Genomic DNA, 14,342 nt, shown 5'->3' with positions numbered 1-14,342 from the left:
AAAGTTGACAGCATTTTTCAATTTGAACACTAAAGTTTCAATTTTTGCAATCCACCCCCCCCTCCAAGTTTCAAATTTTTGCAATTTGACTAATTGTATCCAAAGCTTCCCATATTGCCCCTAATTTTTATTTTTTAAAATTTTATAAAAAATTTTAAAAAAAAATCGGGGTGGCTGCCATCTGGCCATTTTTTTCACCCCCAAATTTGTTTTTTTTCTTCATAAATCTAAATCCACTAGCAACATTGCAATATTGAGGTCTTCGTCAATTACCAAATTGCATTTTCTGTCATATTATTTTTATGGGAAGCCACCAAGTTTGACTTGTCCAATGCATGTTTACGGTACTTGCTAATAAAAAAGAAAAATGTTAGGTGTTTTTCTAATGTTCTTCTGATATTCTTTCAACTATAAAGTGATTTTTAAAATTATCTTTAAATTTGAGATTATTATTATTGACTTTTAATCTATTGATAATTTTAAAAATCACATCACAGTTGAAAAGACACTAAAAGAACACTACATGTTTACAAAACTGCCAATTTTAGCTTACCAACGTGATTTGGAAATATATTAAAGTTTCATCGGTTGCTAAGAAAGACAAAAAAAGAATTAAAAATAAATACTTGAGAGATAGACTATTGTTCATTACTTAGTTATTGCTGTGCAAAATATTGATGTGACAGCTGTTTATTGGTGAGATAAAATGACATGCAGATCCCTATTTGAGGGGCTTAAAGACCGGGTTTACTCCTTGTCCTTCGGGATAAATAAAACTTTGTTTGGTAAGTAAGAAAAGAAAAGTAATTAAAGAAAGACTTGAGGAATAGATTATAGTTAATGGTTGACTAATTAAACTAGTAAGTATCTATAAGATAGAAGAGCAAAAAAATGTTGACTACTTGCATCTGTAGTTTCACAGGTTAATCTAAAACCCTACAACAAGCTAGTCCACTTATCCCCGCCACTCTTTGCTTTGTGCATGCAGTTTATTCACAATGATATCTTTTTTTGCTTCTGCACTGAAAAAGTTGATATTTTTTTCTAGGAATTTTGTGGTCTAAATAGTTTGGAGATTGATTAATCCTCAATTTGGACGTTGTGTCTTTGATAAAATTTAGTAATTATGAGTTAACGTCAACATTATTGGGCATGCCACCCATTTTCTCTATATGAGTGGCCTTAATGGAATACGGGAAGGGAAGAGTCGAGCCAGTAACATCCGTTTCCTAAAGTGTTATCTTTGTGCTAAAACCTTGAGGGTTATCTTCTTAATTTGGCCAAGTGAACTCGAAAAGATGTTATCTACTTCATTAATTTTCTAGAAGAGAATATGAACCAGATCTAGAAGAAATGCTGAAATAAAATAAAATATTCTATTTGTGCGCTCTGTAGTTTTCCATCTAATACGTACAATAGTCTATTTGAATATGAATTGATGAAAAATGGTGTACATTGTCGTCTTCGTGTAATCAATTTTCCATTTTTTTTAGGAACCAAAATTGAACGTTTTGTGGCAGCAAGCAGTACTAAAAGAAGTTCGTGGGGGTACTCTATTAATAATTTGGAGGTCGGTTGATTCTTCATTTTTATAGATGAAGATGGATTTTTTTTTTTTTTTTTTATAGATAGGTTGTGATCTATAGTATCTGCCCATTTGGATTTGCGGCAATTTGCTTGAGTATCGATCGATAAGAGTATATTTTGAGGTGTCTCAAGGATTTAGAAAAGATTATTGATCATGATTTTAAAAAAAAAAAAAAAAAAAAAAATTGTATGATGGTTTTACGAATTTAGGTTGCGAGATGATTTGTGTAATTAACTTGGTGACAAAATGGATTTAGGTTGAGATGAATTGTGTAAATGACTTGGTAACGAATGGTCTTATGGATGTCGGCTGTGAAATGATTCTTGTAACTGAATGAATGATATAAGAGTTTATATGAGTTTTTGGTAATGGCTAAGGTTTGGTTGATGACAATAATGACACTATGATTGATGTTGTAATATATGGATTGATGAATAAGGATTACGTAGTGACATGAAATGAATGTCTAAGTATTACAGGGATAAATGCAAATGAGGTATACCCGAAAATCTATAAGATATTTTGATATTTATATTTGTGGTTTAAGGATTTTGATATTTTCGGATGATCGTGATGACTTTAAGGTATAATTCATGAAATCTTTGAGGTAATTCTTAGAATTTGAGGTGTTAGGTTTTCTGTAATTGAGGTAAACTATATTGAAGTGACGCTTAAAGTTTTAAGGATGAATTAGTGCTCTTAGGTTGTGCATAATATTTACATTTTGAGGCATTAGTAGGTATTGTATTATGAGAATTTTAGTTACATGCCAAAGCTTTTGATATAATTTTCTTTCACGAGGTAAAGATGATGGATTATTATTATTAAGGTAATTTGAAGCATAAAGGTAAGAGTTGAAAGACAATATAGTGATATGATCTAAATTTCTTTTATAAGATATATGTTCAATGATATTCAGGTATTTTAGAGGTTGATAGCATATGATTGTGCATACTTAGATGTTTTATTGAGCGATAAACTTGTTAAACGGATTGTTTGTTTAAAAGAAGTTATTACAATGACAGAATGATTATATAATGAATATTGAATGAGTACTGAATGATTACGAAAAGAAATGTTTGGAGAACAAGCTCCTTATAGTATTACACACCATTATCCATTATTAATAAAATAATAATAATAATAATAATAATAATAATAATAAAAGAATTTGTTGCATAAGGAGACATGTGGTAATGATGAGCAGATGATTCCTCAGAGCTGCTCCAGGAAGATTATTTCTGCACAGAGAAAACCTAGTATGAGCAAAATCGTATATATTTATATATTTGAATTACCGAAGAGAATATTTATTTTTATTGAAGTACCTGAATAGAGCTTGTGCGGAGAGACGTGCAACACCCCTGAACATCGACCCCGAGTTTTTCGTGCTGTCGCTGGAGACGTTCGGTATTCTTCTCTATTTTTAGCACTTTTGGTCCCAAGTATTCCGCGTAAAATAACACCAGCTTTTTCAGCTGAATATTCTCCTGCTTCAAATCCACGTGTTTTCGTTTGTAATAATTGAGCAGTCGCTGTAAAAACCCAATTTGGTTTCTTAAGACTTTCAGCTCAACATTTCTGGCACTCAAACGTCGTGCCATCTCAGAAACTGAATCAGCACCTTGGATACTGAACGCTAATGAATTATTAATAGCATTAGTATCCAACCTATCAGCTAACAATGTTTCATCCCGTGGAATTATGAAACCTTGGGCCACCGCTACAGCAATAGAATCGTGAATAATGATAAGACGATTGTCAAAGACAAAAGTTGGCTGTCATACGTCAGGATGTGCAGCAGGTTCGTTAGGGTGTGCAACAGGAACGACGGGATGTATAGCAAGCACTTCAGGGGGAACAGCAGGCACGTCAGGTTGTACATTAGGCAAAACAATGGGTTGTGCTGCAGGAGCAACATTCAAGTCGATGTTGTTAACGGATGATGATGATGCTGCCATATTTAGGAGAGTAAGGAAAATAGTTGAGAATACGAAGAATTTGGAAGAGATGAAGTATTGGGAATAAGTGTGCAGAAGAGACTGAGTGTCAGAAACTAAAGAGATTTTTTTTGAAGTTTCTGGAAGTAGTAGACGAGTGGCTTTAAAGAAATTTTTTCACTTCAGGTAAAATAAACTGTAAACAACAAACGTTAGGGGACCTCGGGCCGCGAAGGATTTTTGTCAAAAGATCCCGTTGAAGTAGGATCTGGTCTCTTAACATAAATTCGACTGACACCATTAGACTTTCAGCGTTCATTTTTCAAACTTATTGTTCACTCAATGACTTTGAATTCCATGCGTGGGCAACCGAATGAATTGTCATGCCAACACGCACCACACGCGCTCGTTCATTATCCAGAAATCCTTCCTATAAATTCATACCTCTTTCTCCATTGCAACACATGTCTTCTGATCATACCCCTTCACCTAAGATCTTCTGCTAATAGCCTTCCATACAATGAAAGCTCGACTTTTCTACTTGTTGAGTGTATCCTCAAGGAAAAAATGCAGCATCACGACTTGATTCACAAACCTAACACCTTATACTCTCAGTAGTAAACCATTGAGGCAAGATTATCTTTGATCATGTCCTAGTGAAGCAAGATTATCCTTGATCATGCTTCTCAGGCTAAATATCTCTATTTTCTTCAAGTATCCATACATGACAGAGGAGAGAAAGCATCCGATGTGGGTATTTTGAAAGTCTCGAAAATGAGTCACATGCATACCATGTCCTGAAATGCTTATCAAATCTTCATTTCTGAAAAATAATAGGACTATCTGTCTCTCTTTTTCTTTTCTTGACCTTGCAAGACCCAAGAGAGAGAAATTATAACATGAGTGTTTTGGGACTTCCAACTTGGAAACTTACCCATATCCTGCTTTGCTTGCTTATCAATTTCATCTCTAGAACGTAGCAAAGCACATTGTGTATTAGTCAAGAATGGATGAGAATCTTACATTTGATGTAATCGTGTATTTGGATTGAGTTGGAATAATAATTACGAGTTTCTTTTGCTGAGTTATGAATTATCAAGTAAAGATGTAGTACAGAGAGATTTTCGCTGATATTATAACACCGACACAAGATTTGGGATGAGAAAATAAAAACGGATGTGTATTTAGAATGAATCGAATTCTGAGCTATATTCATGTAATGATGTTTTTTAGAGATATAAATTGTAGAATGATGGTGCTATTTACTTTTACGGATTTATGATGGTGAGAAGTTAATAATTATTAAAGCATCATATTAATATTTCGTCTACATGATTTGGAATACTGAGATACTAAAGAAAATATAGGCACATATGATTTTTTTACACCTTTTTGATAAGATTGATTAAATTAGATCAAGAAAATTATTGCAAGCTTGCAAGGAGGACTATGATGTTTGGAGGTATGGAACACATGATTTTTTATTTAATTTGACGTTTAAACCTTGACTGTAGATTGTCTTATATAAGGAGATGAATAATTTGATTGTTGTTATTGAGGTTGAAAGAAAAAATAGAAAAGATTTTGAGGTAAGATTTTTAGTGTGAACTGATGAACGATTGCAGAAATCGAGACTTTAGACTGTGAATAAGATTTACTCCTAAAAGAAGGAGATGAAATTTCAATATGATAAAAGTAAATATTAGAGAGTAGGCTCTGATGAAGGATTGAGAGGAATATTTTAAATCTGAGTTGCTCAATTTAAAGATTTGACGATAATTTATAGGCTTTAATTTCGAGGACGAAATTTCAATAAGGAGGGAAGATTGTAGCGCCCCAGAATTTTCAAAGTTATTTAAATAGATTATTTTGTTGATGATGTTATTTTAATATTCATTTTAGCCAATGATTTTAATTCTTGGAAAATTTATGGTGTTATGGAGAGGGGTAATTAGAGAATGATAATTGGTAAAATAATATGATAGTAAATGGTAGGAAGAATAGTATTGGTAGGTAGAATAGTAAGGGAATGTAGAATAGTTAATGATAGATATAATAATATTGGTATAGTAAAATGAGGGTAGAATTGTAAATGGAATGTATAATAGTTAATGGTAGGTAGAATAGTAAAATGATGGTAGAATTGTAAATAGAAGGTAGAATAGTATTTGGTTTTTCCTATAAACAGAGCTCTTCCCCTTCACAAATTTCACCACTCTTCTCCATTCTCTCCCACATATTCTTTCTTCTTCCGTTTTCTACTAGGTCTTTCTTCTTTCTGAGAGTATTTACACAGAATAGAGAGAAAAAGGGCGAGACAAAGCGCTGCAAGAAAGAAAGAACAAGAGAGAGAAAGGACTTGAGAAATTAGTTTCAAAAGATATACTAGTGATGTTAGTCAGATTGGAGCAACTAGATCCCTCAGACCACTTTTAGCTTCAGTCTAGAGGTAAGTAAATTCACTACCCCTTATAAAGTTATCATCTCATGCAATTTATGTATTTTTGTAAATATTCATTTTATTTACATATTATGAAGTTATGTGGCATACATGAAAGATTTGAGAAAAAGAATTTTGTGAACAGAGGTTGATTATAAGAAATAAAAATAATGATAAACCCTCCTACATGTTGCCCTAAGATGCATCAAAAGAAGTACAAAGAGAAGTATAAGAAAAGAGTTAAATGTTTATGAAATGAGAGCACATGTATGGAGGAGAGTATTTTTGGCCCCAAGATAAGTAAGGATGAGAGGAGTTCGGTACCGATGCTCGGATGGAGGCGAAACCACTGAAGGAGGCTATGCAAGAAGATAGTATTCCATCAACATGACCGTTGAGTGCACCAAGAAAGAGTCAATTGACGGTCGGGCATGGCTGAGGCCACAGTTCATTGCCATGATCACAAGGACCCGCAACCCTCGTACACAAGGGTAACAGTGTACATGAGCCTTAATATGAGAAAATGATAATATAATTTTATCGATAATATACTATGATGATTTACAATGATGATATACTATGATGATTTATAATGATGCATTATGATTATGATTTATAATAAGGATTTGTGACGATGATTTATTACTATATGTAATAGTATGTATATGCTAGACATACATATATTATTATGACTGGTTGTATATTTATTTATGAAAACAATTTTTCAAAACTGAGAACAATGAGTAAAACTATTTATGGTTGTGGATTTTACTTGCTGGGCCCCTTTGGGCTCATTCAGTTTTATTTCTTGTTTTCAAGTAGAAATGACGCTGGAATAGGAGGCCGGAATGGGGGCGGGAATAATTATTAACTTTCATAGTCTTTTCATATCAGTTATTGTAATAATATGATATTCCGCAACTGAAGTTTAATGTTTTCTAATTTCACTTGTAATAAAATCTCTTGAACAATGTTTTATACGTTTATCGTATCCTTTAAAATCAAGTATTCTGATAAACCTTATACATCTTTGCAAAAAAAAAAAAAAAAAAAAAAACTTTTGTTGTAAAAGAAGAAAAGTGGCAAACTCAGCCTTAACGGACTGAGGATGTTACAATTATGTTGTGCATGAAATACTTCTTATTGAGAATGCTCGAAAAAGTCTTGTTCATAATGAAAATGTGGAAGCGAGTAAAATAGAAAGCAAATAATATAAAAATATTAACTTGATTATTTGGTTGTTATATTCTGCTCCATCAGGAATACGAATTTTGAGAAGCAATCTGGTGGGATGACCCAAAGGGAGCGTCCATGTTTAAGTGGCATTGGAAGTTTTTAGTGTCGTGTGGGATTGCAGTACTATGTGTGGACTCTTTGTTCTTGTATCTTCCTGTGATCAACCAAGATGACAAGTGTCTTGTATTAGATAGAATATTAATGATCACAGCCATTGGTTTCCGATCAGTCTTTAATATGATTTATGTTGGGAATATCATTTTGGGATACTTTAGTCGTAGACATGGACGAACTGGGTTAGATCCATATGATCGGCAGCCTCGACAAATAATAAAGAGGTACTTGAGGTCCTACTTCGCAATTGACATCCTTGCTACTTTTCCTATCTCACATGTAAGTGGGATTTTTCTGCTTAAGCTAATAGGAAGAACTAAATTTAATTACTTAATCATTACTTTAACACTTTTTTCACATGTGGGCTCAAACTCCCTTTTAATAGGTGAGACCCAACACGTGAAATTTTTAATTGAAATGGGAGGCGAATTTATGAGTCAAGGTTCAATTTCAAGATCTTTAGCTTTGATATTATATTAAATTACTAGTTATCCCAAAAACTTAATTAAGTAATTAAATTTACTTATTTCTATTAGCTTAAACTTTTAGGATTGCTAATAATTTAACACTTTTCTGCTATTTGGTTTGTAACGTCCGAATACCACAACGGGTACATAAAGCATATTTTTCTCCTTATAACACCTTCACAAGTATCCATCTTTAATAATTTCAATAGGTTAACCAATACCGTGACAAAATCCCCATTTTAAATACTACAACAGTACCCTATGAGCCCAGCTCCTTCTCAGAGTATTAATTACTACTCTTTTTCTAGTATTTTCTCCTCTTTTTTCTAGCATATCTGCAGAATTTACCCATCTTTAAAGAGTCTTGTTGGTCTTTTAGGTATTTGGTGGCCTTTGGTACTTTTTCTCTATTCGACGAGAGACGGCTTGCTGGCATTTAGCTTGTAAAAATCATATTGGATGTACCCGAAGATCTTTTAAATGTGGCCGCAATTTAGGAAATTACACATTTTTAGATGATGCTTGCCATGTACAAATATCAAATACAACTATCGTTGATTTTGGAATATTCCTTGAAGCCATTAAATCTGGTACTGTGTAGTTGATGCAGGAGGAATTTTAGAAAATTGTTATTTTAATTATGCATGTGTGTTTTATTTTTTCTTTTTCAATAAGGATTGGATTTTTCCTTTCCTATTAGGATTTGTTTTCCTTTTCTTATTATGATTTGTTTTCATTTTCCAATTAGATTTGCTTTTCCTTTTCCTTGTTAATTTAGGAGGTGCCTAGCCTATATAAAGACATCTAGTCTTTGTTGTTTTTCAATTCAGTTTATACTATCGATTAAATTTAAGTATTTCAGAGTTATTTCTCTGTTTGCTTATTTGAGGCACTTAGGGATTTTCTCTTCCCTATTTTTTATTTTCTCTTTTCTTGAGTTTCCTTTTCTATCTTCAATTCTTAGTTTCTGCTGCTATTATACGCTGTCAGAACAATCCTAGTTATGTCCGGCGTTAGTTGGTATCAAAGCTTAGCATCTTCTTGGGATGAATTTTTTCATTAGTTTTTCTTGACTAGTGGTCGTGATTGACGTGGACAGGTTTTGAATGAGGAAGTCACTTACCATGAGCGCAGTATACAAGACGTGATGATTGAAGATTTGAAGAGGCACGTCGCGGAGTTAACCCAACACCTAGCGGCGCAAAACTTGGAGATGTATTGCGATATTGGCGGTTGCAATTCAAAATCCAATTTCGAGAACCCGTATCACAAGCATGTTCTGTTTCGGGAACATTGTGTCCGAGATGAATAACATGGAGACTTAGACTTCGGAGTTAAATTTGTTGATGAAGAGTTTCAATATGAAGAAAACGTTGAAGATCCTTCTCATTGTTTCGTGGATTGAAATTTTCCACAAACTTATGATATATATGTTGACGATGAAGCTCTCAAGAGGTGGTGGAAAATTTTATTTTCAATGAGGAAGAAATAGTTGATCCTTTTTGGGAGATTTATATGCCGCACGATGAGAGAAGATAAATGAATACCGTGTGAAGATTGAAGTATCTCAATATGATATGAAAAGTTTTCAAACTACTATTCTCAGTCATCTTGTGATGGATTATAAATTGTTTCTCTTCCGGTATTAAGTTGCATTGATGTTGAGAATTACAGGATAGAAGGGATTAATTGAACATCCAAAAGATCGAGGAAAAGATGATTTGAACTTGAGGGTGAGTTCTTTCCAACCTAGAGAGACTGATGCAGGAGGAATTTTAGAAAATTGTTATTTTAATTATGCATGTGTGTTTTAGTTTTCCTTTTTCAATAAGGATTGGGTTTTTCCTTTCCTATTAGGATTTGTTTTCCTTTTTCAATTAGGTTTGCTTTTCCTTTTCCTTGTTAATTTAGGAGGTGCCAAGTCTATAAAAAGACATCTAGTCTTTGTTGTTTTTCAATTCAGTTTATACTATAGATGAAATTTAAGTCTTTCAGATTTATTTCTCTGTTTACTTATTTGGGGCACTTAGGGATTTTCTCCTCCCTATTTTTTATTTTCTCTCTTCCTGAGTTTCCTTTTCTATCTTCAATTCCTGCTGCTATTATACGCTGTCAGAACAATCCTAGTTCTGCCTGGCGTCAATTGGTATCAAAACAGCGTGACTTAATGGGCTACAGCGAAGAACATCAATAAGTAGCAGATAAATACTTCTAGATTTTGATTCTATCAATGATCTAAGAAATCTTCTTGACAAAACTAGATACTCTCTAGGTTTTGAAGTAAAATAGAGGAATAAACTTAACTCTGAGTGATTCTCATTAATAAAAATCAATAATCAACATAAACTGATTTTCTATGGAGGCTATAAGCATATATTTATAGCCCAAAACCTTAAACATAATAAAATATGACATAAATACCCCCAAAACCTAATAAAATAACGAAATAAAGACTGTTTAGAAAATAAAACAAACTAACGACTACGCAATATGCATCATTCTCCCCTTGTTGGAGAGAATCCGTCCTCGAATTTGGCCGGTTCTTTCCACGGTCCTTCGGATGCCCCATCAACTCGTTCCACTCGTCCTTCCTCAAGATCAAAACAAGACAACACCTCACAATAAGCGTGATGCTCCTCATCATCAGAATACCTTGGCGGTTGTCGTGACAGCCCCCCACACACGACTTGGCAATACTTCAGAATTGATGTACTTCTCACGCTCCTTTTCCCTTCCACGTGCCATGAAAATACTCAAGAATTGGTCAATCATTGTTTCCCTTGTGAATATATAATTTTCCTCATCCGCATAAAACTCACTATAATCTTCGTTTGGAGAATTTAAAATATCTTCAACACCAAGGAAATGAACATAATCAACCTCTTCACCATTAAAATTAGGCACTTCACCTAAAAGGTCTTCACCACCCTCTTCATAATCGACAATGTCATCTATGGGCTCTTCATCTTCCAATTGATCATCTTCGGGGTAGAGGCCGTCAAACATGGAAAAAAACCCATCTTCTTCGTATTCATCCTCTTGGTCATCTTCTTCGGGATAGAGACCGCCAAGCATGGCGAAAAACCCATCTTCTTCGTGCTCATCGCCTAAGTCGGATGGCAAGGGTCTTTCTTCCGGATCTTCTTCGTACTCCTCATCATAGGTTGGTGGAGAATTCCAATACACGAATCCTTGCGAAGGATCTCCAAAGTATTCATGTCTGAACTCTTCATCAATGAACTCGGATTCCTGAAACTATCCATCCACAAATTCCCTTTTCTCCTCCACAAAATATGGATTGTGTTGATGAATTTGAGGTTCGCGAATAATGGTCAAGTTGGCTTGTCGCGGCATCTTCGTCTCACTCCATACCCTCCATCATTGAGATTGCGCCCTACGAGCAACGACCACATTATCTTCATCCACAAAGCATGGAGTTGTTTGATGGTGACGAACTTTAGGGCCACCCATGTTGTTAACTCAGGTCGTGAAGGCCTCTATTTGTTTCCGCAGTATCTCCACTTTATCCTTCATGCATTGCCAACGAATCGCCGATTGATTCGTCATCTCTGCCACCTTCCTAGGCACCCTCTTTTTTTTTCGAACTTTTCTATCTTTTCTTTTTGGGTGTCGAGCTTGACGCTTGCATCCCGTGATATAATATGAACTTGTACCATTCAAAATTCCTTACGCACTCCACGCCCCACATAAGGATTGACAGGTTCACCCTCAACGATAAATTTGTCTCTTGCCCCGCGTATCGCGGTCTTGGTTGACGACGACGAACGCTTGGACCATCCATGTCGGCCAAGTGATTGGTAGAGACCCCGTGTTTGGTGCACAAACGCCCCTTCTTCCGCACGGTTAGACCACCAAACCTCTCATCTATGTGCCGCAAGCGAATTGCTGGTTGCTCCTTACATGCTGTCTCCGTGCGCATGTGCACCTCGTTCATGTCTGCAAAGCGGTCTCCGTGCGCACATGCACCTCGTTCATGTCTGCAAAGCGATCTTCGTGCGCACGTGCACCTCGTTCATGTCTGCAAAGCAGTTGCTCTTCCCCATTTACAAAAAGTAATTGAACTCTGATACCAACTGATACAACGTAACTTAGTGGACTACAGCGAAGAACATTAATAAATAGCGGATAAATACTTCTAGTTATTGATTCTATCAATGATCTAAGAAATCTTTTTGACAAAACTAGATACTCTCTAGGTTTTGAAGGAAAATAGAGGAATAAACTCAACTCTGAGTAATTCGCATTAATAAAAATCAATAATCAACATAAATTGATTTTCTATGGAGGCTATAAGCATATATTTATAGCCAAAACCCTAAACCTAATAAAATATAACATAAATACCCCCAAAATCCTAAACCTAATAAAATAACGAAATAAAGACTGTTTAGAAAATAAAACAAATTGATGACTACACAATCTGCATTAATAGTTCACAAATATTTCTCAAAAGATCATGTATTGTTTTTGGTGGAGCCTCCAAAATTTGAGGTTTGCACATGTTGGGCTCTTTGTCGTGCGCTCCATAATATGTAGTTTTTATTGGCGTGCAATGTACGCTTCACCTTCGCAATCTGTTACTAATAAGATTGCATGTAATAAGGGCTAGCTAGGGCCAAGTTTTCATTTGCCAATTAACTAAAAACTACTACCGAAAAGTTTTTAATTGCAACGTGAATCACGTGATGTCCTTTTAAGTGTATTACTATTTTTTTTTTCCCCTTTAAATGGAAGTAGTTTCTCCTTCTTCTTTTTTAATTTTTTTAATTTATTTATTTTTTTTTAGCATATCTGCAGAATTTGCTCATCCTTAAAGAGTCTTGTTGGTCTTTTAGGTACTTGTTTTTTCTATCCAACGAGGGATGGCTTGCTCGTACTTAGCCTCTAAAAATCATATTGGATGTACCGGAAGATCTTTTAAATGTGGTTGCAATTTAGGAAATTACACATTTTTAGATATCTAAACTTGCCATGTACAAATATCAAATACATCTCTTGTTGATTTTGGAATATTCCTTGAAGCCATTAAATCTGGTAGTGTGTCGTCCACAAATATTTCACAAAAGATCATGTATTGTTTTCTGGTGGGGCCTCCGAAATTTGAGGTTTACACATGTTGGACTCTTTGTTGCCCCATAATTGTTTTTATCATACATATATAAATTAGTTACAAAACCAGATCGTAGCTAATTCATACAACTAGTCCAATAAATTGCCAAGTGTTTTTAGCATGTAAGAAACGCGTTTTTTTTAATAGCATGCACTTCTTACATTTTTTTAATACTTAATTAATAACAAAGCATGTACTTGTCACATGCTTTAAAAACATATATATATATATATATATATATATATATATATATCACTTTATTAGATTAGTTTGTAGCTAATTTTTATCCGTTTTTATCGGTATTTGTTATCAATGAGCATGTCATGTAACGCATTGATTTAGGTCATTATCTGATACAATATTATATATACTTCTTCAAATTTTATAGTTTTCTTGGACAAAACCTTGAAACAAGTACCTATTTTTGGGAAAACTGCTTCGCAGTTTTTAATATTTCAATCTATTGTTTGCCATTGTTTTTATACTTCATCAGTAATGCCCAGGTCAGTGCTCGACAACTTTATTTTGTGTTTTTTAAGATTCAAGACCGTTAATCATATAATTAGATGTGTGATCAGAATTATATTAGATGATTTCTGTATGCATATAAGAAGGACACAACATGCTTTTGCTGTATGTACTAGGACAAAGAATATTCTGAAAGGCCAACCTAAAAAAATTTGTTTGATGGCCACTGCGTGGTCGTCAAATCTATATCTAGCCGCCACCGTATGGCCTCAAGCCCGCAAGATCTGTGGCAACCATTGTGTGGCTCCTAGATTGAACAAGAAGGATGACGCGCGTTTCTTAAATTTTCTCCACAAATGTAATAGATGGCTATCCAACGAGAGCGTAGGCGTGCATTAATTAGCCGCCTCATGTTGTGAATCTTGAATTTTCCTTCCCTTTTGATCAAGCGGACCCTTGGCAGTTAGTTCAAGGAGTGATCAATATATATAACTTACTTTTCTTATATTATTTCTTAATTATTTTATTTTGTTGGAAAGTTCCTACTTTTTTTTTTTTTGGCACTACTGTTTAACTATTGAATTAGTAACTAATTTTTTTTAGTCAGCTTAAACTTTTAAAATAAGAAATCATTTAGCATGCATATTAGAGAAGAGGTCCTTTAACTATCAAAAGAGATTTGAATATGTGAAATTCATATATATGTGAGTCTCACATATTAAAAGATAAATTTACTAAAGAAAAAAATAATACAAGAGAATAAAAACAAATATTTTTATTGATTAAATTATTAAATTATTCTCTTTTTATTTATTTAAAATTTTAAAATAAATGGTGACCTAATAATTGTCGAATGCTGACTTAGTTTTGAATGAATATGAAATTTTCATCCGATGCGGAGAAAGACTTGAAGGATGACTGTGAAAAGAACAAACAAAAAGGAAAGACTTGAAGGATA

General features: G+C 34.1%; 1 protein-coding gene across 1 annotated transcript; it reads left to right on the top strand.

Moving 5' to 3' along the window:
• The first annotated feature begins 7,279 nt into the window (after positions 1-7,279).
• Positions 7,280-13,590, top strand: LOC148587803 (cyclic nucleotide-gated ion channel 1-like). Its single transcript, XM_088512835.1, has 6 exons — positions 7,280-7,597; positions 8,165-8,382; positions 8,915-8,918; positions 12,239-12,297; positions 13,305-13,419; positions 13,561-13,590. The coding sequence occupies exons 1-6, from the start codon at positions 7,280-7,282 to the stop codon at positions 13,588-13,590; spliced, it is 744 nt and encodes a 247-aa protein (XP_088368961.1).
• Positions 13,591-14,342: the final 752 nt, after the last annotated feature.

The sequence above is a fragment of the Corylus avellana genome, chromosome 2 (genome assembly GCF_965113065.1).
Source record: "Corylus avellana chromosome 2, dhCorAvel1.hap1.2, whole genome shotgun sequence".
NCBI lineage: Eukaryota > Viridiplantae > Streptophyta > Magnoliopsida > Fagales > Betulaceae > Corylus > Corylus avellana.
The sequence above is the reverse complement of the archived record's forward strand: the minus strand, read 5'-3'. Positions and strand labels throughout refer to the sequence as shown.

Bases quoted from the DNA above. Each gene is read 5' to 3' on its own strand.
- LOC148587803 (XM_088512835.1), top strand. From the start codon at position 7,280: ATGTTTAAGTGGCATTGGAAGTTTTTAGTGTCGTGTGGGATTGCAGTA. The intron at 7,598-8,164 runs GTAAGTGGGATT...TTGGTCTTTTAG, and splicing joins CTACTTTTCCTATCTCACAT to GTATTTGGTGGCCTTTGGTA. The intron at 13,420-13,560 runs GTCAGTGCTCGA...TGTATGTACTAG, and splicing joins ACTTCATCAGTAATGCCCAG to GACAAAGAATATTCTGAAAG.